Source organism: Zootoca vivipara, chromosome Z1, assembly GCF_965207765.1.
Source record: "Zootoca vivipara chromosome Z1, rZooViv2.hap1.1, whole genome shotgun sequence".
Taxonomy (NCBI): Eukaryota; Metazoa; Chordata; class Lepidosauria; order Squamata; family Lacertidae; genus Zootoca; species Zootoca vivipara.
The window spans coordinates 50,093,630-50,117,443 of NC_142583.1; the positions used below are offsets into that span (position 1 = coordinate 50,093,630).

A 23,814-nucleotide genomic window follows, 5' to 3' on the forward strand; every position below is an offset into this window, starting at 1 on the left:
CTCTGAGTGGGCCAGCCTCTTCCTTGTCACTGTCATCACTACTCATTTACTTGCTATCTTCTGGGACCAATCTGCACACCTGGTCCAGACGGTGTGGAAGGCAAATGGAGAATGCTGCTGCACCTTGCCAGCTTTATCCCTGCTTGCATGCTTGGAGAGGAAAAGTGAGCAGGCCATGTGAGCAGGTGGCTTTGGAGGTCAGCAACAACCCCCCCCCTTTTGCAGGCTGTGAATTTTGGCAGATGCCTAATGATGCCAGACCCTGATGACCCTCACCCTGGCGGAGGCTAAGAGATGGTGACTCACCTAAGGCCACCTAGTAAGTTTATGGCTGAAATAATATTTGAACACGGGGCTAGATTACACCAGAATGGCGGGGAATTGTCTGCTTTGTTACAGACTATAACAGCTGCAATACATCAGAACATTGAGCCAAATGGAGTTTTTAGTGGGGATTCTGTGTGCTTAGGCTTCTATTGGACTGTAAAATGAGATCTGTTTCATTATTTAAGTTAATGAGGGTAGCGAGGAAGGATTATATCCCACTCCCATGCCAGCCTTTGCTATTTTGTTTTCTTGTTTTCACAATACAATAAAATTATATCTAGCCAGGATTTATGTTGGGGGAGGGCAGGCTTTATGTTGGGGGGCAGAACCTCAGTTAGTTAAGTGTTTTTATTGTTTTACTTGATCTGGGGGGGGGGAAGGAGCTGCCCACTGCCCCCCTTGGCTACACCCATGCTGATGATCACTGAAATGTTGCCTGCACCATGCATGGACATGGATGTGTGAACCAGTCAATAATCAATCAGATTCTGTGCATCCCAGAATCTATATGTCTCTGTAGAAAACCCTCCCATTTATGAACATTGAAGAAAACTTTGACAGCCATGCAGCCATGCAAATAAACTTGGGCTTATATAGGTCTCATAATGCATTCATGCAGACTATATTTACCAGATAAAATGGCAAAGAGTCCTGCAGCATCTTAAAAAGTTTATTAGGGCAAAAGTTTTTGTGGGCCAGAGTCATTAGATGCAGGCTTCAGAGTTCTTTTTTTCTGGTTTGTATTCAGCGTTAATAGCATTAACACATAGCATAAATGGTCTCAAAGGTGCTTCTTAGTATCATGTGTGATAGGACATGTCTAGTTTTTACAGACTGGGAACGGTTGTTGGTGCCCCACAAGAATGTTGGCGTGGGGTTAGTTTCAGATGTGTGAGAGGGGATATAAATGGACAACTGTCAGTCCAAAATTACTGAGGGGAAATAGGGGCCGCTTGTTTCCATAGCAGCTCTTTGCCACAAAAGCTTAATTTCTCCTGACAAAGAGGTCATCTTCCTTGAAAACATCTTTATGGTCCCTTTGTGTATTATGCTTTTGGTATAAAAGCTTCTCCACACTGTCAAAGCTCAACTGGCAGTTCTATGTCTCTCAAGGGGGTTTATTGCCCTCCTTGGCATAAGAATAGCATTGAGAAGCCAAACCTAGTGCCAGCTCGACAAAGGCCGAACCCCAAGGGGCTGTGTGTGCTTTCTTTCAAGTAAGGCATACATCTCAGAGCATATCGCCATAATTAAAAAGAGTGTTCCTGATCTACAACCATAATTTGGCTGTGTAATTTTAAACAAAGGTATTTTCCCCACCCCCTTTAGACAAAGCCTGTAGCTGTGGTGCGTGGATTACCATCCCTGTTGATCAGCTGTTTGCCCCTTCGTTTTCTGTCGCTGATCACGATACAAAATGAAATGTCAGAAGCCAAACATCGAAGCCTCAGAGAAAGAGAAACTCAGTCCGTTTGTGACCTTAGAAAGAATTGTGCAATAATGCTTGCTTCTTGTCATGGCACAGAGCAGAATGGGGAAGTTTGCTATTTGATGGCCCCCACACTGCCATGGCAATTTATCAATTAGGTCCAAACATGTTAAAAGCTGGAGGAATTTGCTCTAGAGCTTAAAGCAGGCATCTCCAAACTGACCACTGGTCCTCTTAGCTAGGGATCATGGGACTTGTAGGCCAAAACATCTGGAGGGCCACAGTTTGGGGATGCCTGGCTTAAAGTGAGCATCACTACTTGTTCCTCTCTGAGCATATTCATACTACAAATGTACATTGATTTTGCACCTTGTTGGCAGACATAACGTTCTCAAAGCAATTAAATCATGCACGCACGCACGCGCACACACAAACACACACCTTGGCTCTCTATCTAGTCCTCAGGGCTCTCCCCAGGCCATACCCCCCTCTCCCTAACTTGTCTGCTCTACTGCCACCTCCCGTTTTGGCTGCAATGTGTCCATGAATAGTAATGATGCTGTTTGCTTGTCTGGAAGGAGAGATACATGGGTAGAAGAAAGTTCTGAGAGTCTGGACTGCAGCTACTGTACAAAAGAAAGGGGACGCGGGTGGCACTGTGGTCTAAACCACCAAGCCTCATGAGCTTGCTGATTGTAAGGTCAGCAGTTCAAATCCGTGCAACAGGGTGAGCTCCCGTTGCTCTATCCCAGCTCCTGTCAACCTAGCAGTTCAAAAGCACGTCAGCGCAAGTAGATAAATAGGTACCACTGCAGTGGGAAGGTAAGCTCTGGCTTCCATCACGGTGTTCTGTTGCACCAGAAGTGGTTTAGTCATGCTGGCCACATGACCCGGAAAGCTGTCTGTGGACAAAAGCCAGCTCCCTCGGCCTGAAAGCCGAGTTGAGTGCCGCACCTCATAGTCAAATTCAACTGGACATAACCATCCGGGGGTCCTTTACCTTTACCTTACAAAAGAAAAAGTCACATCTGTTGCCCCACACCCACTTTTTGCCTTTGTCACTGACCCTCAGACTGAAATAGGTTCCACTCTCCTGCCCTTAAAAAAATACTTGGGGTTGTAGTTTGGGGGATTCTGTGCTAAGAATTCTGACCCCACTCCTCACAGAACCCCAGTTCCTAGAGGGGATGATCAACCAGTCACGGCGATGCGTCTTCTGCCATATTTTCATTGCTGGCAGGCTGAGGAACTAGTGCCTGCTGTACATCAATGCAGTCATTCCTCATTTGTTTGCGTGACAGAAATATGTATAATGCTGGCTCCATTCAAGCCAACCCAGTGTTCCTCTAGAGCTTATTTCTGCCTCTTCACGGAATCACTGATGATCTCCAGCCACACATGAGACCGAGGCCTTCACTTGAGAGTGTCAACAGGCCTTCTGTTTCACTTGGCTGAAGTAATCAGATAAACTCAGCGTGAAGGAATAAAACAGAGCCAGGAGCGAGGCTGGCGGTTAAATGGGAGCTAAGCCTGTGTTTTCTAGGCGAGCGCCGAAAGCTTATTGGGAAGATTTTGACTCTGTGGCAGGCAGCTCAGGGCAGCTGCACTCAACCACAATTGGGCAATTGAACAAGAGAAAAGAATTGTGTCCCCTAATCTTATTTTCATAGGTATGAACAATATTGGAGAGAACTAGATGCTCTCTTTTGACCGATCAAAACACCCACCCACCTAAGAAGCAGTTTTGCTTGCAAAATGTATGAGCCAAAACAAATTTTATTTCTACACTCAAACCAGTAGGTTTATATATATATATAAATATATCATTCACAAGCAATAAATGAGTGGTAGCACCTCTAAATTCCCCTTGATTTGAAAAAAAATGTCTGAATGAAAATGTCCCAAAACCTCATTGTGAATCAAGGATTAATCTGATTTGGCTTTTCCCATGAGCAGATTTAAGCCCTAGTATTTGTTTTTCCTGCCCGGTTGAATATTTTATTTTAAAATGCCCACGGTGCAATTCAACGCTGGGCTATTACAAATGTTCTGTCTCTGCAAGCCAAATGGAATGGAAACCCCTCTCCTTCCCCAGCATGCTGTTCTGTGGGTTCCCCTGACCCCCCGTCATTTGGGGGCACAGAAGGGAGGAGGCAGGAAGCATCGTTGTACAAGCAGAGGTTCTTGTGCAGGGGTTCTGCTGATGGGGCATGATGGGTGAATCCTGTCTGCAGTGAGCAACTTGGACTGGCGAACTGTTCAAATTTTTGAAAAGGCCTCATTAGCTTGGACTACAATCTCTGTAAGTAAGTAAGTAAGTAAGTAAGTAAGTAAGTAAGTAAGTAAGTAAGTAAGTAAGTAAGTAAGTAAGTAAAGGAAGGTACAAATAGGAAGACTTCAAAATCTGGTGGTATTTTATTCCACTTTGGTCTGGCCAATTTAATCAACTCACAATCAGAGTTCATAATAATGACGCTTCCTGACATTAAAAACAAACACTGTTGCCCTTGCTGCTTGGATTTAGATGCACTGCTTCAGATTCCTTTTAGGATGCATCAAAAATATAATACTCAACTGGTACTCTGGTATAATGGTAATACACACTGTTATGAATGTCTGAAACCTTCAACACTTAAGACAACCCTGCAAGTGAGGCCAATATTATGTTCATATTACAAATGTGAATGCTGAGACTGAGAGATAAAGGGTTTCAGACACCCCTCCTCATGTGTTCAAATAACATGTCCCAGGGCTCTATGGTCCAGCCCCATCTCTGGCATGCTCAGTAGATACACCCTGGCTCTACTCTACTCATTTGGCACCCATGAGAAAGGGCCCTGCAAGTGTACCACTCTGTTTACAAAGAGTATAATCACACCAAGTTGTGGTCTCCTATTCCACTCAGGACCCCCTCTTGTGTGGAGGAATTGTACATGCATGTGTCAGCATGTGGACAGAGCCCCACTCTCCCACACTGCATGTGTGGACAGTGATGTGGCAAGAGTACCGGTAGGAATTACCTATGTGGTTGCGTGATCCCTTTATGTTTCATCTGATGACACTTATTGCTATTTATGATTGCCGTTATATTCCACCTATCCTTGAAGGAGCTCAAGGTGTTGTGCACGGTTCCCTCCAGCCCTGGCTTGGGGAAGGGGGTGCTGAGCACTGCTTAGTCGGGTTGCCAGCTTAACTCTCATGCCTGGCCTGCACCACAGCAGGACCTTTGGTGGCTATGACCTGGAGGGGCTCAGCGGTAGGGCTGGGGTGTTGGTGGAGCATCAGATAGCAGGCAAGCTTCCCAATGATCACTGATCCTCACTCTATGCCACTCTATACACACCATTCTGTAACCTATGAAGTTGTAGCCTGTTTTTACTCATACCTGGTATATATTTTTCCATAGGTACCACTCCCAAAAGCAAAGCTCCTTTGCTTGTGGTGCACAACTCACACAAGCTCTTGAAATAGGAAGCCTGTAAGCAGCCATAGAGTTCAGCATCTCTGAGCTTTTGCCCATTACAGGCAGCTACAAGCATGCCTGTGTAGTAGCTATAAGAAGTTGATCCAAAAAAGATTCTTCAAGCAGTGGATGGGCTTCCCAAGCATAACAGTGTATTGTAGGACACAACCCACAAGGGTGTTCTCTGTCAAAGCCTCATTGATAATTTGTTTTTTTTCCAGAGTGTTGTTGAATATTATTAAAATCCAAATTCATAACAAAAGAGAATGGTAATACAATTATAGTCCTCTGGGAGGGGGATCAACCCACCCATAATGCAGTCTACTGTCATAAATTTGTGCTACGGGGGATTTTTAGTTAATCTTTCTGAATTATTTTAATTATGGAGAGGTTCTCGCTTGGATCTTTTCTGTCTTGGCCTCTTGAGAATTGCTTCATATTTTCTGTGCTGGGGACTTGGAACGAGAAGGAAATCACAGCAACTCCCTGAAAATGGTTCTTATTGGCATGGACAATTGATAGTCTTAAAGCTTCTTGGGATCAGAGTGTTCCCCTTACCCCCTTTCCCTCTCTCTCCTGCCTTTATTAAAAAAGAAGAAAAAAAGAGGAGAGCATGGGCCATCACTGATGGAATATTTACCTTCATGAGTATTTTAAAAAGTTAATTACTGCTCGGAGCAAGTTGGTCTGGCTGTCCTGAGCTGTCTTTTATTAGTAGACTCCTTCATTAATTCCCTTCGCTGGATTTGCTGTTAATAGCTGCCTGGTCTCAGGCAGCACAAAGCAGCATCTGTGCCATTGAGCAGAAAAGCGGGAGTCAAGCAAAGGGATTGGGGGTGGGGAGACGCCGTTTACAAATCAACCCTGATTAACATGATGGCCTACTCTAGGGGGGAAACTGCATCCCGCGCCCATCACCAGCTTCGAAAACATCACTTTGGACTATGCCTCTGCTGAGATCAACTGGTGCCATTGAGCCAAGGAAGGAGAACAAAAAGACCTTACTACCCAACCCTTTGCATGTCAGCGGAGGACGTACAGCGTAACTGAATGGAAATGTCACCAGACGTATTGGATGGGGAAATGATTAAAATGAGCAGTAATGGCCCAAGATGTCTGTTGCCGAAAAATGAAAGGTAATAATACTGACCCTAAAAACATTGCTTGGGAGTCAAAAAGAGCCCTGCTCTACTGAATGGGTCTATCGAGGATCTATCAAGTCTTGACATCCTGTTTTCAACAGTAGACACACCAGATGTCTCCAGGAAGCCGGGAGCTTGGTTGCATTGACTTTTAAGGAACTTATATCCACATAATGACTGTATCCAGGGAGCCACCTGCAGATTTGGGTCCCATCATTGGCCCTGGAAGGCACAAACCTGTGGGTACAAACTAGTCTGTAGTCGATGATGAAAATTAATGTTTACACTCATGTAAACTGTGGCCAGTTGTTCTAGGATCAGAGTGGTAGAACGAATGTTTTTGCGTGGGGAAAGGCTAGTATTTCTTTAAAGACCGACACTGTCAGCTGTGACCAGGACCAGAGTCATCATTCCTTAGGCACAGTCATTGGAGTTTTTTGGACTTGTGGGGATTTCTGCAATTTGGGCCATAGAGATGAAAGAACTTGTGAGAAGCTCCTAAGCCTATAACTGTCACTTCCTGCTTCTCTCAATGCAGCTGTAGGAGGAGGGGTTAGATGCAGGTTAGACTTGGTAGGTCTCGTGGGCCAAAACTGATCACAGGAACAGAAAACGGGGCAGAAGAATGAACCGGTACTTAAAGTGGGAAAGGGGATAGTTTTTGTTTTTAGAGAATTGTATTCCCCTCCCCTGAGTATTCCCTGACAAAGTGGTCCCACATACCTGAAATGTACTAGAATCACAATCTGGGAACCACTGCTTCTCATGACACGTGGAGGATTGATCCCTCAATTTATTCAAACTCTAGTTTCTATTTATATAGTATTCGAGGTGGTTTTAGGTATTAAAAATGTCAGTCAACAACCCAAACCCCATAACAAACCAACAGATAATAGCAGGTAAAGAGAACAAGATAAATAATTCTGAACAGGCTCCCAAACAACACTTGTTAATTTGTTGCCAAAAGAAAAAGAAAAAAGGTGAATGTGAGCAATTGGGAAATTTATTGTCTACAAAGAAGTAAAATGTCTGGAACCAAGGTGGGGGAACCTGTGGCCCTCCAGATGTTGTTCAACTTTCAGTCTCATCAGACTCAGATGGCATGCTCTGTGGTCAAGGACGATGGGAGTTGTAGTCCAGCAACATCTGAAGGGCTGCAGGTTTGCTACCCCTGGTCTAGAGAATCCAGGCATTTAAATCACACGATTCCTCTCAAAGAATCCTGAAAGCCGTAGTTCTCCCCTCACAGTACCCTTAACAAATTACAGTTATCAGGGTTCTCTGGGGAAATAAATCATGCGCTTTAAATGTGTTGGAGGTACTTCAAAGTTAAGCATTTTCAAGCACCACTGATTTCAGTAGGAGAGTTTAGCAATCTTCATTCTCATTGAAAGAAATGAGGATGAAAAATATGTACTTTCCCCCCTTACTGTTTTAAAAACTCAAAGCTGAACAATTCAAACAAGCTGGGCTATCTATGGGCTTCTGACATGATAACAATCCTATGCACAAGACAATGTTATTGTAAAATAGAGAAACTAGACAGAGCACCAGACAGTTATACCCCACAATTCCCTCCAAATCCCGCTGTTCTCTTACTGCTACATGTTGCTGATGCAACATTGCACTGGTTCAGGGAAGTGTTAGGGTCTTTCTCAGGGAAGATGACGGAGGCGGCTGAGAGTCTCAGCAGAGCGCTGCTCATTCAGCTCCTGCCTTGCAGATGGACGAGGAGATGATTTCATCATCATAGCTGATTACACCCAGGCAATGTTTAATTCAAAGGGGAATGCAGGTCACCCTGCCACCTCCTCTCTGCCTGTTCTTCGAAATGAATAATTAACACAGTTTCCCTTTTAATTGTTATCCTGGATTCATGCATGCTGAGAAGCAGCAGCGCTGCAAATATTAGTGCACTTACTATTCAGGTGAAGAATGAAGTGCTGTGTAATTCAGAGGATAAGTGAGATTGACATGGCCTTGACATGTTGGTTCTGAGATGAATACTAGAATCCTGCTAGATCAGGGTTGGGCTCTCTCTCTCTCTGTCTCTTCTGCCAGCCCCCAGTCAAGATGTTGACCTGGTAAAAAGAGGTAATTCCAGCAAACTGGTTTTAGGTGTGCAAATTTGAGCATCTCAACATGATTCAGGTGATGTTTAATGAAAGTTTTGTACCATTTTGTTACTGTTTTGTAGTTAGGTTTTTGTTCCAATATCCTGTGCGGTGTATGTGACATTATAAACATTGGGCAGCTGAGATTAAATGCCTCCTTAGCACTCTCAGTGAAGTCAGTAGCAGAAATGATCACCTTCCGCTGGGATTTCCCAACTCTGCACTTGCAGAAGTGTATTAGAAATGGACATTTATTTTAAATATAACATTGAGATTCTAATGTGTCATTTCATACACCTTGCATTCCAAATCTAAGCCTTGCCATCCATTGGGGATCATTAATTTTAATCAAAGGAACTAAAAATTAGCGAGGGATTTATTTCAAGTATTGCAGACACCCCTGAATAAAACCACTGCTAATTCTTTTAGCTTCAGTTGTGAAATCTGTTGCTACACATTGGCCTAGTGCTCCCAGAAATGGATGCGATAGGAATCATTTGTCCTCCAAATTATGGCACTTCATACTTTAGGCTGAGTCTATCGTGAGGTGATGTTCCTCACTCTCCCCAAACATTCAGGCAAGTAGAAAACTATTATGGCACCCAGACTACAAGACTTGAACCTACCTCTCTGACATCTAGTGCAGGAATTCTTATTGCTTGTATAGCGGGACATTTAGTTGCATGGTGCCCCACCTGAATTGGTATACTGTAGTCAAGACCCAAATTTACCATCTCGTCTGCTATCTCTAAGTTTGGCTTTGAAATATTTGCATCTTTTATATTACTTCAGGTCACTGCAGCTATATCTTCTGAAAAAATAACCCTGGAGGGCGGTATTCAAGTAAGTTTTACCTAGAGTAGACCCACTGGAATCAATGGGCATGCCTAAGAGTCACATTTAGTTGGCTACCACCCATAGTATATAGATTTAGAGGAGGCCCTGTAGGTTGTTATAGGATCATGCTGGGCAGTAGTCACACAGTTCAAAGTCTCCACAAAAAAACCTCAAGTGGCAGATGGTAAAGGAACGGGTGGCACTGCAGTCTAAACCACTGACCCTCTTGGGCTTGCCGATCAGAAGGTCGGTGGTTCAAATCCCCGCGATAGAGTGACCTCCCATTGCTCTGTCCCAGCTCCTGCCAAACTAGCAGTTCGAAAGCATGCCAGTGCAAGTAGATAAATAGGTACCGCTGCGGCGGAAAGGTAAACGGCGTTTCTGTGCGCTCTGTTTTCAGTCCTGATGTTCCGTTGCACCAGAAGTGGTTTAGTCATGCTGGCTACATGACCCGGAAAGCTGACAAACACCAGCTCCCTTAGCTTGAAAAGCGAGATGAGCGCCACAACCTCATAGTCGCCTTTGACTGGACTTAACCGTCCAGGAGTCCTTTACCTTTACTTACACGTGCATGTATTTGTTCAAATAGCTGGGAGCCCTGCTTGGATCAGGCCCCAACAACATGTCTAAGAATGTTTAAAGTTCTTGTAGAACACACCTACATAATACAAAGCAGTATAAACTCTAGGCAACACACACTAAAACATCAGCTTTTCATCTGTGTCTTGAGACAATTCTGAAAAAAATAGCATCACAAGGAATTTCTTAAACATCCAGTGTAGAAAATCAGTTAAGGATGAGTCTGATCAGAAAAGGTTCCTTCACTTTTTCCCTACACAGAGAGCAAAATAGAATTTTAGCTTTACAGCATTGGCTTAGGAAACTTTAGCAGTTTCTTCCTGCGGATAGAGCTTCAGCAACTGTGACTATTTGGTTAACACTAGTGTTTCTCGGTGCAGACAGAGAATGGTCTTTCTTGGCTGTGGAACAAGATAATCGACATAATCTTCCCAGGAACATGTGAGCTGTCATGTATCATTTTAATCTGTAAAACCCCGGAGCCGAGTGTACCGTCACATGCCGATTTTACTATTCTATGCGAAAGTGACTCTGGGTTCATTGATGGATTGTTTGCTCCCTTTCTAAAACAGTCAAGATGCTGAATGCCCTCGGGTGATAGACAGTGTGCAATGGGAACGAAAGCAAAGCTGATGGCCCAGTTCAAGTTCACCTGACAAAGCTGGAGCAGTCTGCAAGTGAGACTCTAGAAAAGGATTATTCACACTAGCATTATATTTTGTGAATGCATTTTTCTCCCTTCGCAGCTGCAAAGCTTCCCGACCCTGAAGGTTTTACACACCATAATAAAGAGATTTAATTTCTCTCTCTCTTTCTCTCCCCAGTTTTCTACTCTTTACACCTAATTTCTTCTCCGGCTCTGGACTGTGACGGGGCATTTGTATATCCAAACAACGCAGCACACAAACATCACCTAGAAAACAATAGCAGCGCGAAGCAGCAGCACAGAAAATCTCAGCTCCCTGTAAGTTTCAGAAACAAAAGGCAATGGTTTTTGTTCAGCCTAACTTTGTAGTAGGGATCTGTGCGTCGATAAAATATCATATGCATTCAACATTACTCAAAATGCCCCAAATAATCACACGCCTTTTCAAAATGCACTCTACAATATTATTATTTTTAAATGTCGTTGTTTCTTAAACATCTGCTGAAGAAAATCAGTTAAGGATGAGTCTGATAAGAGAAGGTTCCTTCTCTTTCCCCACCCTTACACAGCAATATATATTGCGAGCCCACGCGCTAAACCTTGTCCCTGGAGCCCACCCCCCAGGAATGAGCCATGACAACAATGTATGGGTTTAAAATTAGGCCACAACTTTATTGAATTTCAGATGTAGGAGCCTTGGATTAGGCCTTGGAAGGTATCCCTCTCATACCTGACAGCGGCTGAGGAGGCACAGGGCAGTCAGCCGTTGTGGGAGGCGACTGTAAAGTGTCAACTTACACAGTGTGCCCTCCCACTTCAAAAGCATTACTGGCTCCGACAATGGAGGCAGAGCATAGCCATCATGGCTGGTAGCCACTGATAGACATATGCTCTATGAATTGGTGTTCCAGGAACCTTCAACCCTGCAGCTTTCCCCAGAGGTCTGAGATTAATAAAATGCCCATAGCAGCTGATAATGATGAGCAGCTAATAGTCAATGCTGCTTTGCTGCAAAGAACTTCAAATACAATCCCTGTTGAGGTGTTCCCCAGCAGGAAGAACACAGATTATTTAGCTCCTGAAGGCCCAGCTCCATCACCCTCCATGAGCTTGTGCTAAATGCCTGTATTGTGGTGACCCCGAATGCACAATTTAGAACCCTGTTCATGCATCAATAGCCTCTAATGTGCATCAAGCATCATCAATGGTTTGATCGCAATCTTTAAGATTGATTCATATCATATTGAAATGAGTTGGTCATTACGCATGGTGGGTTTCTCCATATGGCAACGCAGTACTTGTGGGGGCTGCAACATCTTATGATAGATCTTGCTTTATTGTAACATACTGTGTCGTGCCAACCCCAAAAGGTATAACAGCCGTGTGGCAAAATGGGAGTCTAAACTGAACGAATAAATGACAATAGATGGAGTTGAGTGCATAGTGATGCAATCACACAACCATTTATCTGCACAAATTCAACCTGCAAACTGCCAACTCACATTTTGGCAGGCAGCCAGGGTCATGTGAAATGGCCTTTAGACCTGCTCCAAAGAAATCCAAATGACAGGGGTGGCAAAAAACAGATGTCTGGTCTATAGCAGGGATCCCACCATTGTTTTACTTTGGGAAAGCTGCACTGGTAGATACTTTTAAAGAGGAGCGGGGGGAAGTCTAAGCGTACAATCTGCAGGGAGGTTCTCCTGCACCGGTCCTAGTGAAATGAGTGGGTGCTATGCAAGAGCATAGCATTGCTTTTGTGTCATTCCAATTCATAGCACTGGGTTTTGTGCAGGAGAATGCCCCCTAAAGCTGAGCTTTGGGGAGAGGAAGAGCAATCTCTTGATATTATAATATAGTGAATGCTTGGGAAGTGCAATGGCTGTAATTCTGCTTTTTGCTTCTTTCCATTTCTCCAGGTGGTAGCTGACAAAAAGTCCAAGGAGGTCACATCCATGAATTACAGGCTTTGATCTATAAACACAAAAGATTGCTTCATAAGTAGCAAAAAGGAAAAACGCGACAGCTGCTTTTACCCAGGGCAAGCGCTGTTGATGCCTGTGGACAGCACACATACCACAAAACATTCAAAGAGGACGAGTGTCAAACCAGCAGCGGTTTATATCCTATAGCTGTGAGCAAGAGAGCAACCCCCCTCCACCCATTTGCAAGAGCAGTGAACGAAATGGAAACGGTCATTGTAGCAGAACAGCTACTGCATCCATCCCAGCATTGGCGAATAGATCTGCGAGACGGGGGCAGATTTAAAATGCTGTCTGGGAAGTTGGAACAAGAAGAGGTGATGAATGAAGGAAGAGCAGTTTTTGACAATACTGTACAGTATATCTGTTCTGATAGCTGGAGACTTCTCTGCTCTCTACTCCAAAAGGTTTTTTTTATAAAGCTAAACCACCATACAGTTCAGTACAAATGGTTTATATTTCCCCCTAGCTCAGTTTCAGTCACTTTTCTAGAGAATCTTCATTTCAGCCTGTTTTACATATTTTTTAAAAATAAAATAAAATACAAAGCACATAAGAAGCAGCCAACTCGACTGCTATATCATAGCTAGAACATCCAATGCTATAAATTCTCTAGATTTGTGGTCAAAAAGTGACTTGAAATATCTTTTCTCAAAGTCGGTTTTGTTTCTCCACTGAAGGTCTAGTCAATGAAAGGCGTCTGCAGATTTCATTGCATTCTGTGTGCTGATTGTTGAAGAAATAGCAAATCCCTTTCTTCCCAAAGTTTGTCAGGCATGATGCCTCTTTCTGAGAGAGAGAATGGATCTGGGGGTCAGTCAGGTAGATGAGGCCTTTCCCATTACCAGTCACCCAACCTGTCGAAAAGAAAAATGTTGCAGTTACAATACTGCTGTTGAAGTCACCAGGCCACAAGCCTGGGCAATGCGTATGGAGGTCCTGGGCTGCCAAGATAACAAGACCCCTCTGGTCTCAGCCTCTCTGGTGTGGTCCAAAGGAAAGCAGGGCCATACGTTGGGCAACAACTTGGCTGCAGAAGTTGCTGGAAGAAGGCGCCATACAAGGCGCCATCCAACCGCCTTAGGGACTCCACTCCAGATTTGTGTAAGGTTTACTCCTTAGCCTTTCCTTCTCCCAAAGATACCCCACAAGGCAGCAGAGGTTTAGGATCAGTATTTCCTTCTCCTAGATGGGCTACCTTCCCATGTTGAAGAGCCCCATGCCCCTTACTTCCCTCTACACCAGGCATCCCCAAACTTGGCCCTCCAGATGTTTTGGGACTACAATTCCCATCATCCCTGACCACTGGTCCTGTTAGCTAGGGATGATGGGAGTTGTAGTCCCAAAACATCTGGAGGGCTGAGTTTAGGGGTGCCTGCTCTACACCATGTGCAGAAACTGCCTTCTTGACCATTGGACCCCCCTATTGGTCTCATCCGCTCAATCTGCCAGAAAATGTCTTCAAATGCAGGGGAGATTCCTAACTCACTGAGGGTCTGAGACCCAAAGGCAACCCTCACCTGGTTTAGCTGTCCAGTCAAAGCCGTTTCTCAGGGTGTGGCCACAAGGAGTGCCAACTTGGCCCCACAACCATGGGTGCCTGGGGCCATGGATGCCATGCAGCGTGCATGGCCCTGGCACCAAAATTTGTGGGTGCCTGGCCCCTTCATGGGGAATTTTGTGGATGCTCTGGCACCCAGGGCCCCAGGGAGATGGCACCTATGGTGGCCGCTGTTGCATGCTGACAGCTTTTAGGAGTCACAGGTGAGAGCCATAGCTGTCAAGTTTTCCCTTTTCTCGTGTGGAAGTCTATTCTGCATAAGGGAATTTCCCTTTAAAAAAGGGAGAACTTGACAGCTTCCTGAGAGCTGAGTGCAGGGTGGGGATCAAAGGTGGACAAACTACCCCAGGAGCACAACATGTCACTTACCAGAGGTACTAACTACCCCTTCCCTAGCACTCTAAGTTATAATACTGTTTCTAAAAATACACCCTATATGCTTTCCATTTCATTTTCTGCTAATCTGCTGACTACAGAAATTACTTGTTTTAGCACCAGTGTTTAAAAAAAGAGCAGAATAAAAGCAGAAAAAATGCCTTTTTATATTATATTTGCATTTTTATCAGCTGGATAAAGAAAGCATGAGTCTCTCAAGCTATTTTGTGGTGAGGGGAGCTGGTGTGTGCATGTGCATGCTAAATCTTGGTCTCTGTTTTGCTTTGGGGGGGGGAATCTAGTGGTTTTTTAAAATATATATATAAAGTACTTGTTTATGCCTGCATAATGTATTTGAACAATTTCTATACCACTTTTACATTTCCAAAGAAATCTCTAAGTGGTTTACAACCTTAAAGCATAAAAAAATCACAAAATATCAAAAGAAAATTTTATGAATGAAAACCAAATGCAAAAAGATCCACATTTAAAGCAGCACCTATACCTATAGTCCCTAGACAGAATGAGATGTCTATGATACCTGAGAAAACTGATTAGGTTTTAAGCCAATACAGTGAACTGCAGAAGTACTGGTAATTTGCTCTCCCCTCCCCCCAGTGACATTTAACATTTTCTTTCTTTCTTTTAAAAACTTCAGCTCTGAATATTCATATCCAAAAGAAGCTTTTGAAACAAAATACAGTAAAAAATTCCTTCCAGTAGCACATTAGAGACCAACTAAGTTTGTCATTGGTATGAGCTTTTGTGTTATCTGAAGAAGTGTGCATGCACACGAAAGCTCATACCAATGACAAACTTAGTTGGTCTGGCGTAGTCAAAACAAAATTTAAAAATTCCTTCCAGTAGCACCTTAGAGACCAACTAAGTTTGTCATTGGTATGAGCTTTCGTGTTATCTGAAGAAGTGTGCATGCACACGAAAGCTCATACCAATGACAAACTTAGTTGGTCTCTAAGGTGCTACTGGAAGGAATTTTTAAATTTTGTTTTGACTACGCCAGACCAACACGGCTACCTACCTGTAACTAAAAGAAGCTTTTATAGGAGTTATTTTTGAAAGGGGGGGGGAGCAGCTCAAGACAGTCCAAAAAAATACTGTATTCCATCATTTGACATCTGGCAGTACAAACCTTGTAAATCAACCACCACATCTCTGCCCTGGGAAAACTCATAGCAGAAATGACCATAAGCGAGTCCATATTCTGTGGCTTTGTATTCCAGCTTTACTACTTTGGTGTTGTTGGATAACTTCACAAACTCTCCTAGAATGTAAGGCTCCACACTTACACATCCTTGTATAGACTTTCCTTCTAGTACCTGGGGAACAAAAAGGGGATTGTGATGTGAGCAGCATTTCAGCCCACTGCTTCTGCCTGCTCATTTCACTATCTGAATCCTTTGCAACCTTCTGCTTGCTCCTTACCAAGAGGACCGCCGATGGGATGTAGAAGATTTGGGTTAGGATTTTTTGCTCACGCAGCCTCTTGTTGAATTCTGTCACATAGTACTGGGCAGTCATTTGCCTTTCCACATCACTGAAATGGTGAAGAAGCTCCTTTTCGTCTTTGTACTCCTTGCCAACGTATCTATGAAAAATGTAACACACACTGACAAGAGTAGTAGCAGCGGCAGCAACAACATTATACCGTATCCTGCCTTCCCTCCAAGGAGCACAAGGTTGTGTGCATCAACCTCCCATTCGCCATTTTATTCTCACAAGTCCTAGTGGTAGGACATGTGTATTTAAATGTCCGCCACTGAACATAATGAGATAAGGTGACCACGCCTAACAATAGTTATTCCATAGTCGATCCTACCAAGTCTGATGCAATTTACTACCTGTAGTTAGGACTGCAACTGAAAACTGCAACCAAAAAGTGGTAAGAACAGTTTGACAATGAAATGGACTCCCCCAGAAGATGATGGACTCTCCTTTCTTGGAGGTTTTTAAGCAGAGATTGGATGTCCATCTGTCATGGATGCGTTAGTTGAAATTCCTGCATTGCAGGGGGGTGGACTAGAGGACCCTCAGGGTCCCTTCCAACTCTACAATTATGGGCTGTGGAAAGCTTTGCCTGTTACTATCAAGCAAATACCATCCATACTTTGTTTCAAATGCCTGCTTAAGTTTCTTATATTAACACAAGCCTTTTCTGATGCATAGTTGATTAATACTCCATCAGTTATTTCCCATCCCTGTGCAGAATCTGGGTAGGTATTTTTATGCTGTTTTGTGGATGCACTATGTTCACTGCCTAGACTCCTTATTTATCATGTGGGATCTAAGCCTACAAACAATCACATAATTGCCTGGACTGATCAAATTGTCACGCTGGTTTGAGTGATACCTTCCCAGAGTTTCCTCTTGGTGCAGAAAGTGTATCCAAAAAGCATTCCTTTGTCTGCCTTTCTTTGCTACGCTCAAGTAGTCCCCAATATATACAGCGGTTTCCTGCGCAGTCCACAGCCCACATTTCTTGGAGAATTTCAAAAAGAGGGCAGCTGAAAAAGAAGGCAAATGAACTGACAACTTCTTCAGCAAAGGATTGTTCCATACCAGTAGCTAGGAACGAAACAGCAGAGTTAAACTGTTCTCTTGCTAGGATTAATTTTCTTTCCCCAGAGAAATGACACAGAGAAATGACATTTCGCTCACACCTATAGGAAGTTGCATTCATTGCTGCAGTGTGTACTATTACAGTCAGCTTCATCTATAAACAGAAGGTGGGAAAGGAAAGGCAGGATGAATTGCCTTTGGAAGGGCTGCAAATATGTCACCGAGTAACAGAACCGACAGTTAGAACAAAAAGTAATGTATTTTTTAAAATTGCTAGTGGGGAATGTGAAATTACAACAAAAACATTCAAATGATCCAAATTTGATCAAGGAAATGAAGTGACTCCTCTGTGAGGAAACATTGCAGTTTTGGACTGTTTAGTTTAGAGAAAAGTCAGGCTAACCCAGGGGTGGATAACTGCAGCCCTCTAGATACTCAAACTCCCTGACCATTTCCATGTGGTTGGGGCTGAAGGGAGTTGGAGTCCATCGGCATCTTAGCATATTAACATAGCAAGGCTAAATGGGACTTTCACCCGGGTATGTGCAAATGATTTGAATCCTGTCTTTCTGTTGTGACATGTGAGGTGGGGGGCACCTGCACAGATTATCCCTGTGGGAGGCAAGTGCAGGGCTGTCTTAAGCATATGTGGCGCCAGGGATGCAAAGATCCACCCAGTGCCCCCCCCAGTTGCCTAGTCCCAGGTGCGCAGGAGGGCAGAGCCGACTGGCTGCCTCAGCATCTCGCTGGCTCGGTCGCCTCCAAACTTGTGGCGCAGAGCCAGCCGCAGCAGAAGAGCCTGCTGCAGCCTTCCGACCGATGGGGGTGTGTTTTTGGAAAACTCTACTTACAGTGCGCTTTACCGAAGAGGTTTGGCTTGAAGAGCCCTGTATTCTTCATTCTTTCCATTAGCCAGGCATGGTCTACACCTGACAAAAGCCTGCTATAGTCGTCGTCACTGAGAACGCGAGCCTGTAGGGTTTGTTCTTTGGCCCTCTCCAAAAAGACAAAAGAGCTGCTGCTAGAGTTCAAAAATGAAGGACTCCCCGATTCAGAAAAACTGCCTGAAAAGTGGGTGGTTTTGTACCATGATTTCAGAGAGGAGCTTGAACTGCGACTGCTGCTCAAAATGTTCCTTAGCTTTTCACCGTCATCTTCTTCCGTTGTAGCACAATCACTGGACTGGTTGACTAATGGCTGGTTCTTTGTCCCCAAAGGAGGATTTGTGGCCCCAGAGCTGTGATGTGGTTGATCTCTTGCTATGCAGATGTCACTAAGGTGATCTGCTGACTTCTTTCCACATTCACTAGCAAATTCACAGTCTTCTGTTGTCTCTGCTTGTGGGTCAATTTCAGATACTTCAGTTGAGCTTTCTGGAGGCACTGCAGAGTTAGATTTATTAATCCAATTTTGAACAAAGCGGCCACGTTCCAGTTCCAGCATGCTACTATTGATGGAGGCAGGTGTCCTCCTGGCACCAGGCAGGTGTGAATTCATCTGTGCATCTTCGGTAGTGTCCACAGTTTCTCCTTCTGGATCAACAAATGGCCAACAATGTCTAGATATTGGTTCAATTATATTTTCTGTGCTTCCTTTCCCAATGCTGCACAGATTATGGTTAGAAATGGCACCGGAGTCCTTGCTCCTGGAATCTATTAGTGAAGATGGGATAATGGGGTCTTGTTCAGAAGTGGGACTCAAAAGATCATTACTATTTTGGGGGTTGGTGCTACTGGTTTCTCTGGGTGACTGCTTCAAAGTATTCTCTGATCTCTCTACGCGTGCCTCTCTGAGATTTGGGTATGATTCTGTTACTCTGTGAGTCTTGCATATATTATTATTATAGGGATGCATTAAGGAGCCACAACAGTCATTCTGAGGCTCTTGAAGAGAGAGCTGATGAGTTTTGGAAAACAGTACACATGGATCTGGCTTTTGGCAGTTCTCTTCAGCATCTTCGGTCAAAACTGCAGAACATTCTTGCTCCTTACCTCCAGTAGGCTTTTGTTTCTGTACCTTATCTTGGGGCAGTTCATTTTCATTGCAGTCAATCTCCTCCCAACTAGTAAAGGAACTCGATTTGGAGAATTTGCTCCAAGAGCTCAATGAACTGGAACTTTCACTCCTGCTATGAGAATTACTTGAAATACCGCCCGTGTGTCTTTGACTTCTTTCTGAAGGAATGCACTCTACCTCTTCATCAAGGGCAGTGGCATGGAATAATTTCTGTCGCATCTGCTCCTTAAAACCCTCACGATTAGTCCTTCCTTTTTGTGAAAGTGAGATCTTTGCAGAGTCTTTCCTATGATGTGATCTTTCTTCAGTGGTACACATAGTGTCCATATTTTTGGTTTCCGTTTTCAAAGCTGTTATACAGGCTCCTGCTTGGCTTTCTGATTTCATCTTCTGGCTGTGGCAAACACTTCCATAAACTTCACAGACTGCTGCATGATGCTGGGAATACATTTCGAGGACTTTCTTGAAGCTTAATTCACCGTTCACAATTGACTTTCCAACACCAGTTTTGTAGCTATCTGGAATGCAGGACTTGGCATCTGAGTTTCGGAAATCCTGCACATTTAAGTGCTCTTTAACTAACATGACTAGGCACATGATATCCTTGGCAAGCTGTTCTTTGTCCTGCTCTTCAGTATGCGGTAAATGACTATAAGCATACAGCTTCTGTAAGGCTTCCTGGCACAACTTATTCACTTGACTAAGTCTCTCGCTCTCACCGTAGAGCCTCTGGTGCACTTTTGTAAGGCAGAAAGCTGCCTTGATAAAACTGTGGAGCTCCTGTTTGCTGGTGACTGGTTCTTTGTCCTTCTTACTAAGGAGGCCAATTTCAAAGGACTCCTTTGCTTCAGACAAATAAAGCTTCTGCTTTGCGGAAGGGCATTCGCTTGAATGGCTGTAAGACAGCAAGCACATTCCACGGATATTCTGTAAAAACAAGTACAGCCGAAATGAACAGGATCTTACATATTTGCGCATCAAATTTGAAACTCAGATCCTTTAAAGAATCCTCAAATTTGAATTCACACCACTACAAAGCCTTTTTCCAAATGATTTTCAAGTACTTGTTTTTTTCCTGTGTTTGATCAATTATGCTTGAGTTAAACTTGTTACACAACCAAAGGAACAGTGAGCAGGTTTGCTCTATCTAGAAAAAAAAATCCATTTATGCAATAATTGCGCATTTGCTAACAGGAATTTCAGCACAAAACTTTGCAAAGCCTATTAATCTGTGGGATTGATTTGTCTATGGTGTTCGGTGGAACTGAGGTGGGTTGGGGAGCAGGAAGAAGAAGCTATATTTTCAAAACCTTTGGAACATAATCCACAGATAGTGGGATATAAAGTACATTTGTTCTACCAAATGCTTTCCTGAAGATACCCCCCTCCCTCCCAAAGAACCAAAATATAGATTGTATAACTAGCAGCCTTTACCTTCCAATTCCACTCTCTTTATTATCCAATAAGTTTTCAGTTAAATCAATGGGACATTAAAGGGGTATGAATGATAGGCAACAGTAAACGGTTTGTAGTAAGCAACTGCTCCAAATGAACAGGTTCAACAGCATAAAAGCCAGGTGGCATTTCACTTGCACTGCAACTTTTCATCTGCATTGCATGTGAATCTGGAATGCACATCCTGATTTTACATGTACACAGCAACATATTGCAGTAGTAGATGGCAGTGGATAATCTTCAGCACAGGGAAGAAAGAAGAAGACTGGGTATCACACTTACGACTGCCGTGAGCACAAACAGTGGCGTGAACTGGCTGAAAGCTGCTGCTAACTTGCACGCTTCAGCAGCTGAAAGTAAACGGTGGTCAAACTCTTTCAGAAGATTCTGTTGAAACGGCAGGAAGGAAAATGTAAGTTTAGGCAGATTGCTGTCTGTTCATCTCTGTGTAGATAGGTGTGTATATGTAAGGTAAAAAGGTAAAGGACCCCTGGACGGTTAAGGCCAGTCAACGGCGACTCTGGGGTTGTGGTGCTTATCTCGCTTTCAGGCCTAGGGAGTCGGTGTTTGTCCACAAACAGCTTTCCGGGTCATGTGGCCAGCATGACGAAACCGCTTCTGGTGCAATAGAACACCGTGACGGAACACACGGAAACACTGTTTACATTCCTGCTGCAGTGGTACCTATTTATCTACTTGCACTGGTGTGCTTTCGAACTGCTAGGTTGGCAGAAGCTGGGACAGAGCAATGGGAGCTCACCCCATTGCAGGGATTTGAACTGCTGACCTTCTGATTGGCAAGCCAGACACCAAGGTTTAGCAAAGTCTAATACTGGCCTTATGTTTGAGGGCTGGACAACATGACATATTCTGTGTTCCTCTCTCCATAATTTTATGAGAGACAAAACAACAAATGGCTCAGCACTTGGCAATTACTTTCGCCAGGGAGAGGCAATGAGGAGAAACTGTAGCTTAGTGCAGAAGATCAAAACTTCAATCTCCAGTTTTAAAAAAGAGGATCACATAGGAGATGGGAAAGACTCTCCCTGTGTTCCTAGAGAGCTGATGCCAATCAGAGTATACAAAACTGGTATGGATGGACAAATAATCTGCTTCAGAATAATCTGTATCTATGGTATGGTTTCCTGCCAACCTAGCAGTTTGAAAGCACGCCAAAAAAGTGCAAGTAGATAAATAGGTACCGCTCTGGCGGGAAGGTAAACAGTGTTTCGGTGCGCTGCTCTGGTGTCGGTGTTCCATTGCGCCAGAACTGGCTTAGTCATGCTGGCCACATGACCCAGAAAAACTGTCTGCGGACAAACGCCGGCTCCCTCGGCCTGTAAAGCAAGATGAGCGCCACAACCCTAGAGTCGTCTGCAACTGGACTTAACTGTCTGGGGTCCTTTACCTTTTTTTTTTTTTACCTTTTTTGTGGTAGAAAAGTGAGCTTCAGCTATCACACGGAATCTTCCTAGTCAGGGATGCTGAACAAAGCACATACAATTTTCAGCAAGCTAAACAAAATTCATCTACAATATAGGAATAGTTACCAGGTGAAACTGATAGTTGTCTTTAAACCGGTTGTAATCGTTTTCACTCATCGATACAAAGATGTCAGCCAAGATACCCAACGATGTAGCAATTCCCTGCAGGAGAAGCACACAAAGACCAATTGGCATTTCACGGTTTCCATTGCCGATTACTTCTCTAAAACACAAGAACCCATTCCATAAAGTGTAAGAAGCTAAAACACACAGGGTGTTTCCAAAGGGGATTGGGACTTCTCATGCACGCAGCATCGACACATTCCTATCCATATAATCCAGATTTACTCTTTCCATAGAAAATCTGGTAAATTCAAAACAACAACAACAACAACAACAACAACAACAACAACAACAACAACAGACCTGTTGCCAACAACCCATTTGCAATAATGAATCCCTGTCTGGAAGCACCCAAAATCTCGGGCTGTTTTTTACATCATTCAGTTTCTTAGTGGGAAAAAGGACAGTCCACTTTTCCACTGGTTGTGAAGGACTTGGGTCCTTGGGACAGGAGATCCCTCTGTCAAGGACTACCCTTTCTGTTGTTCCTCAGTTCCTGCTAAAAGGTTTGCAGCAAGCTGCTTGTATAGAGGAGTAGAACAAATCCTGTTAACAGCAGAAAATATTCAGTATTTTAGGAAAACAGTACATGCATTACCTTTTTATCTGGCTGGGGAAGTGTGAAATAACCCAAAACTGAGGCCCAAATCAGCTCTGCTGCTTCATACCACATCCCTGAAACACACACACAAAAATGAACGCTCAGTTATTGTTGCTTTTTTAATAAAAGAAGTAGTAATATTTTATAAACTTATTTAACACACTTGTACTTGGTAGGGATGGGGGAGAAGTTTGCCAAACATGAAACGAATCATAGCTATCATCCAAAAGTCACACTTTTCCAAATTTTGCACTGCAGTTTCCCAACCCCGATACGTGCACATTCAGGGAAAGTGTACATAAGTATTTATTAGTGAAAATAACATACATACATTATAAGTACATTAGAACAAAATGGTTTGCAAAATTGTGTGTTTCGTGCAAAGCTAAATATGATACAAATTTTCAAAAGGGCTTTTTTAATTTTAAAAAAATTCAAAACAGGTGCAGAAATGTGAATTTAAGATTGGAAAAATTGGAAACTGAAATTGACAAAAGCATCTGTTCCCTACAACTTAATGAAAATAGGATACTGGACTAGGTGGGCCAGTAGCTTAATCCAGCAAGCTCTTTCTAGCCTGATCATCACTTAATATCATCACTCCATGCTCTTATTTTTTTATCCTCTCCAACCCAACATCTTGCAAAGAAGGAGGAGGAGGAGGAGGAGAAGGAGAAGAAGAAGAAGAGGAAGCAGCAGCAGCAAAATTAATTATGCAAAGTAAGCAATTTGAGGCAATTATAGGCATAGAATTTGGGTCACATTAGATTTTTCTTTTTTGCCAATACATTTTGCTAGGCATACAGCTGATTTTTTAAGGAAATGAGGAATATTTCACAGCTAGAAAGAACACAATTATGAGGAAATGACTCCTGCACTATCCTCAGAGAACTGAATGGGAACGGAAAAAGATCAGCTGAAACCATAGAATGTGAGATTGCTGCATGAATCCTACCCAGCTTTTGCAGAATCTGTCCTCTGATCTGTACACACACAGACTGAACTAGGATCCTGTCACTTTCTTTTGAGTACTTCCACACACCTGAGAAACAGAATGAAAAGAGCAGTTGAACACACTACAGTGTTTGGGAACATGAAGAGGT

General features: G+C 43.5%; 1 protein-coding gene across 3 annotated transcripts in view; it reads right to left on the reverse strand.

Moving 5' to 3' along the window:
• Positions 1-11,184: 11,184 nt before the first annotated feature.
• Positions 11,185-23,814, reverse strand: part of ALPK1 (alpha kinase 1) — a 55,160-nt gene continuing 42,530 nt past the window's right edge. For all 3 annotated transcript variants that reach the window (XM_088660440.1, XM_088660439.1, XM_088660441.1), the window contains 9 exons: positions 23,667-23,753; positions 22,709-22,785; positions 22,054-22,149; positions 20,786-20,890; positions 17,884-19,975; positions 16,824-16,977; positions 15,899-16,061; positions 15,606-15,792; positions 11,185-13,376 (listed from right to left, as the gene is read on the reverse strand). In XM_088660440.1, the coding sequence (XP_088516566.1) occupies positions 13,171-13,376; positions 15,606-15,792; positions 15,899-16,061; positions 16,824-16,977; positions 17,884-19,975; positions 20,786-20,890; positions 22,054-22,149; positions 22,709-22,785; positions 23,667-23,753 (3,167 nt within the window). In that variant the 3' untranslated portion in view covers positions 11,185-13,170. The remainder of the gene's footprint in view (positions 13,377-15,605; positions 15,793-15,898; positions 16,062-16,823; positions 16,978-17,883; positions 19,976-20,785; positions 20,891-22,053; positions 22,150-22,708; positions 22,786-23,666; positions 23,754-23,814) is intronic.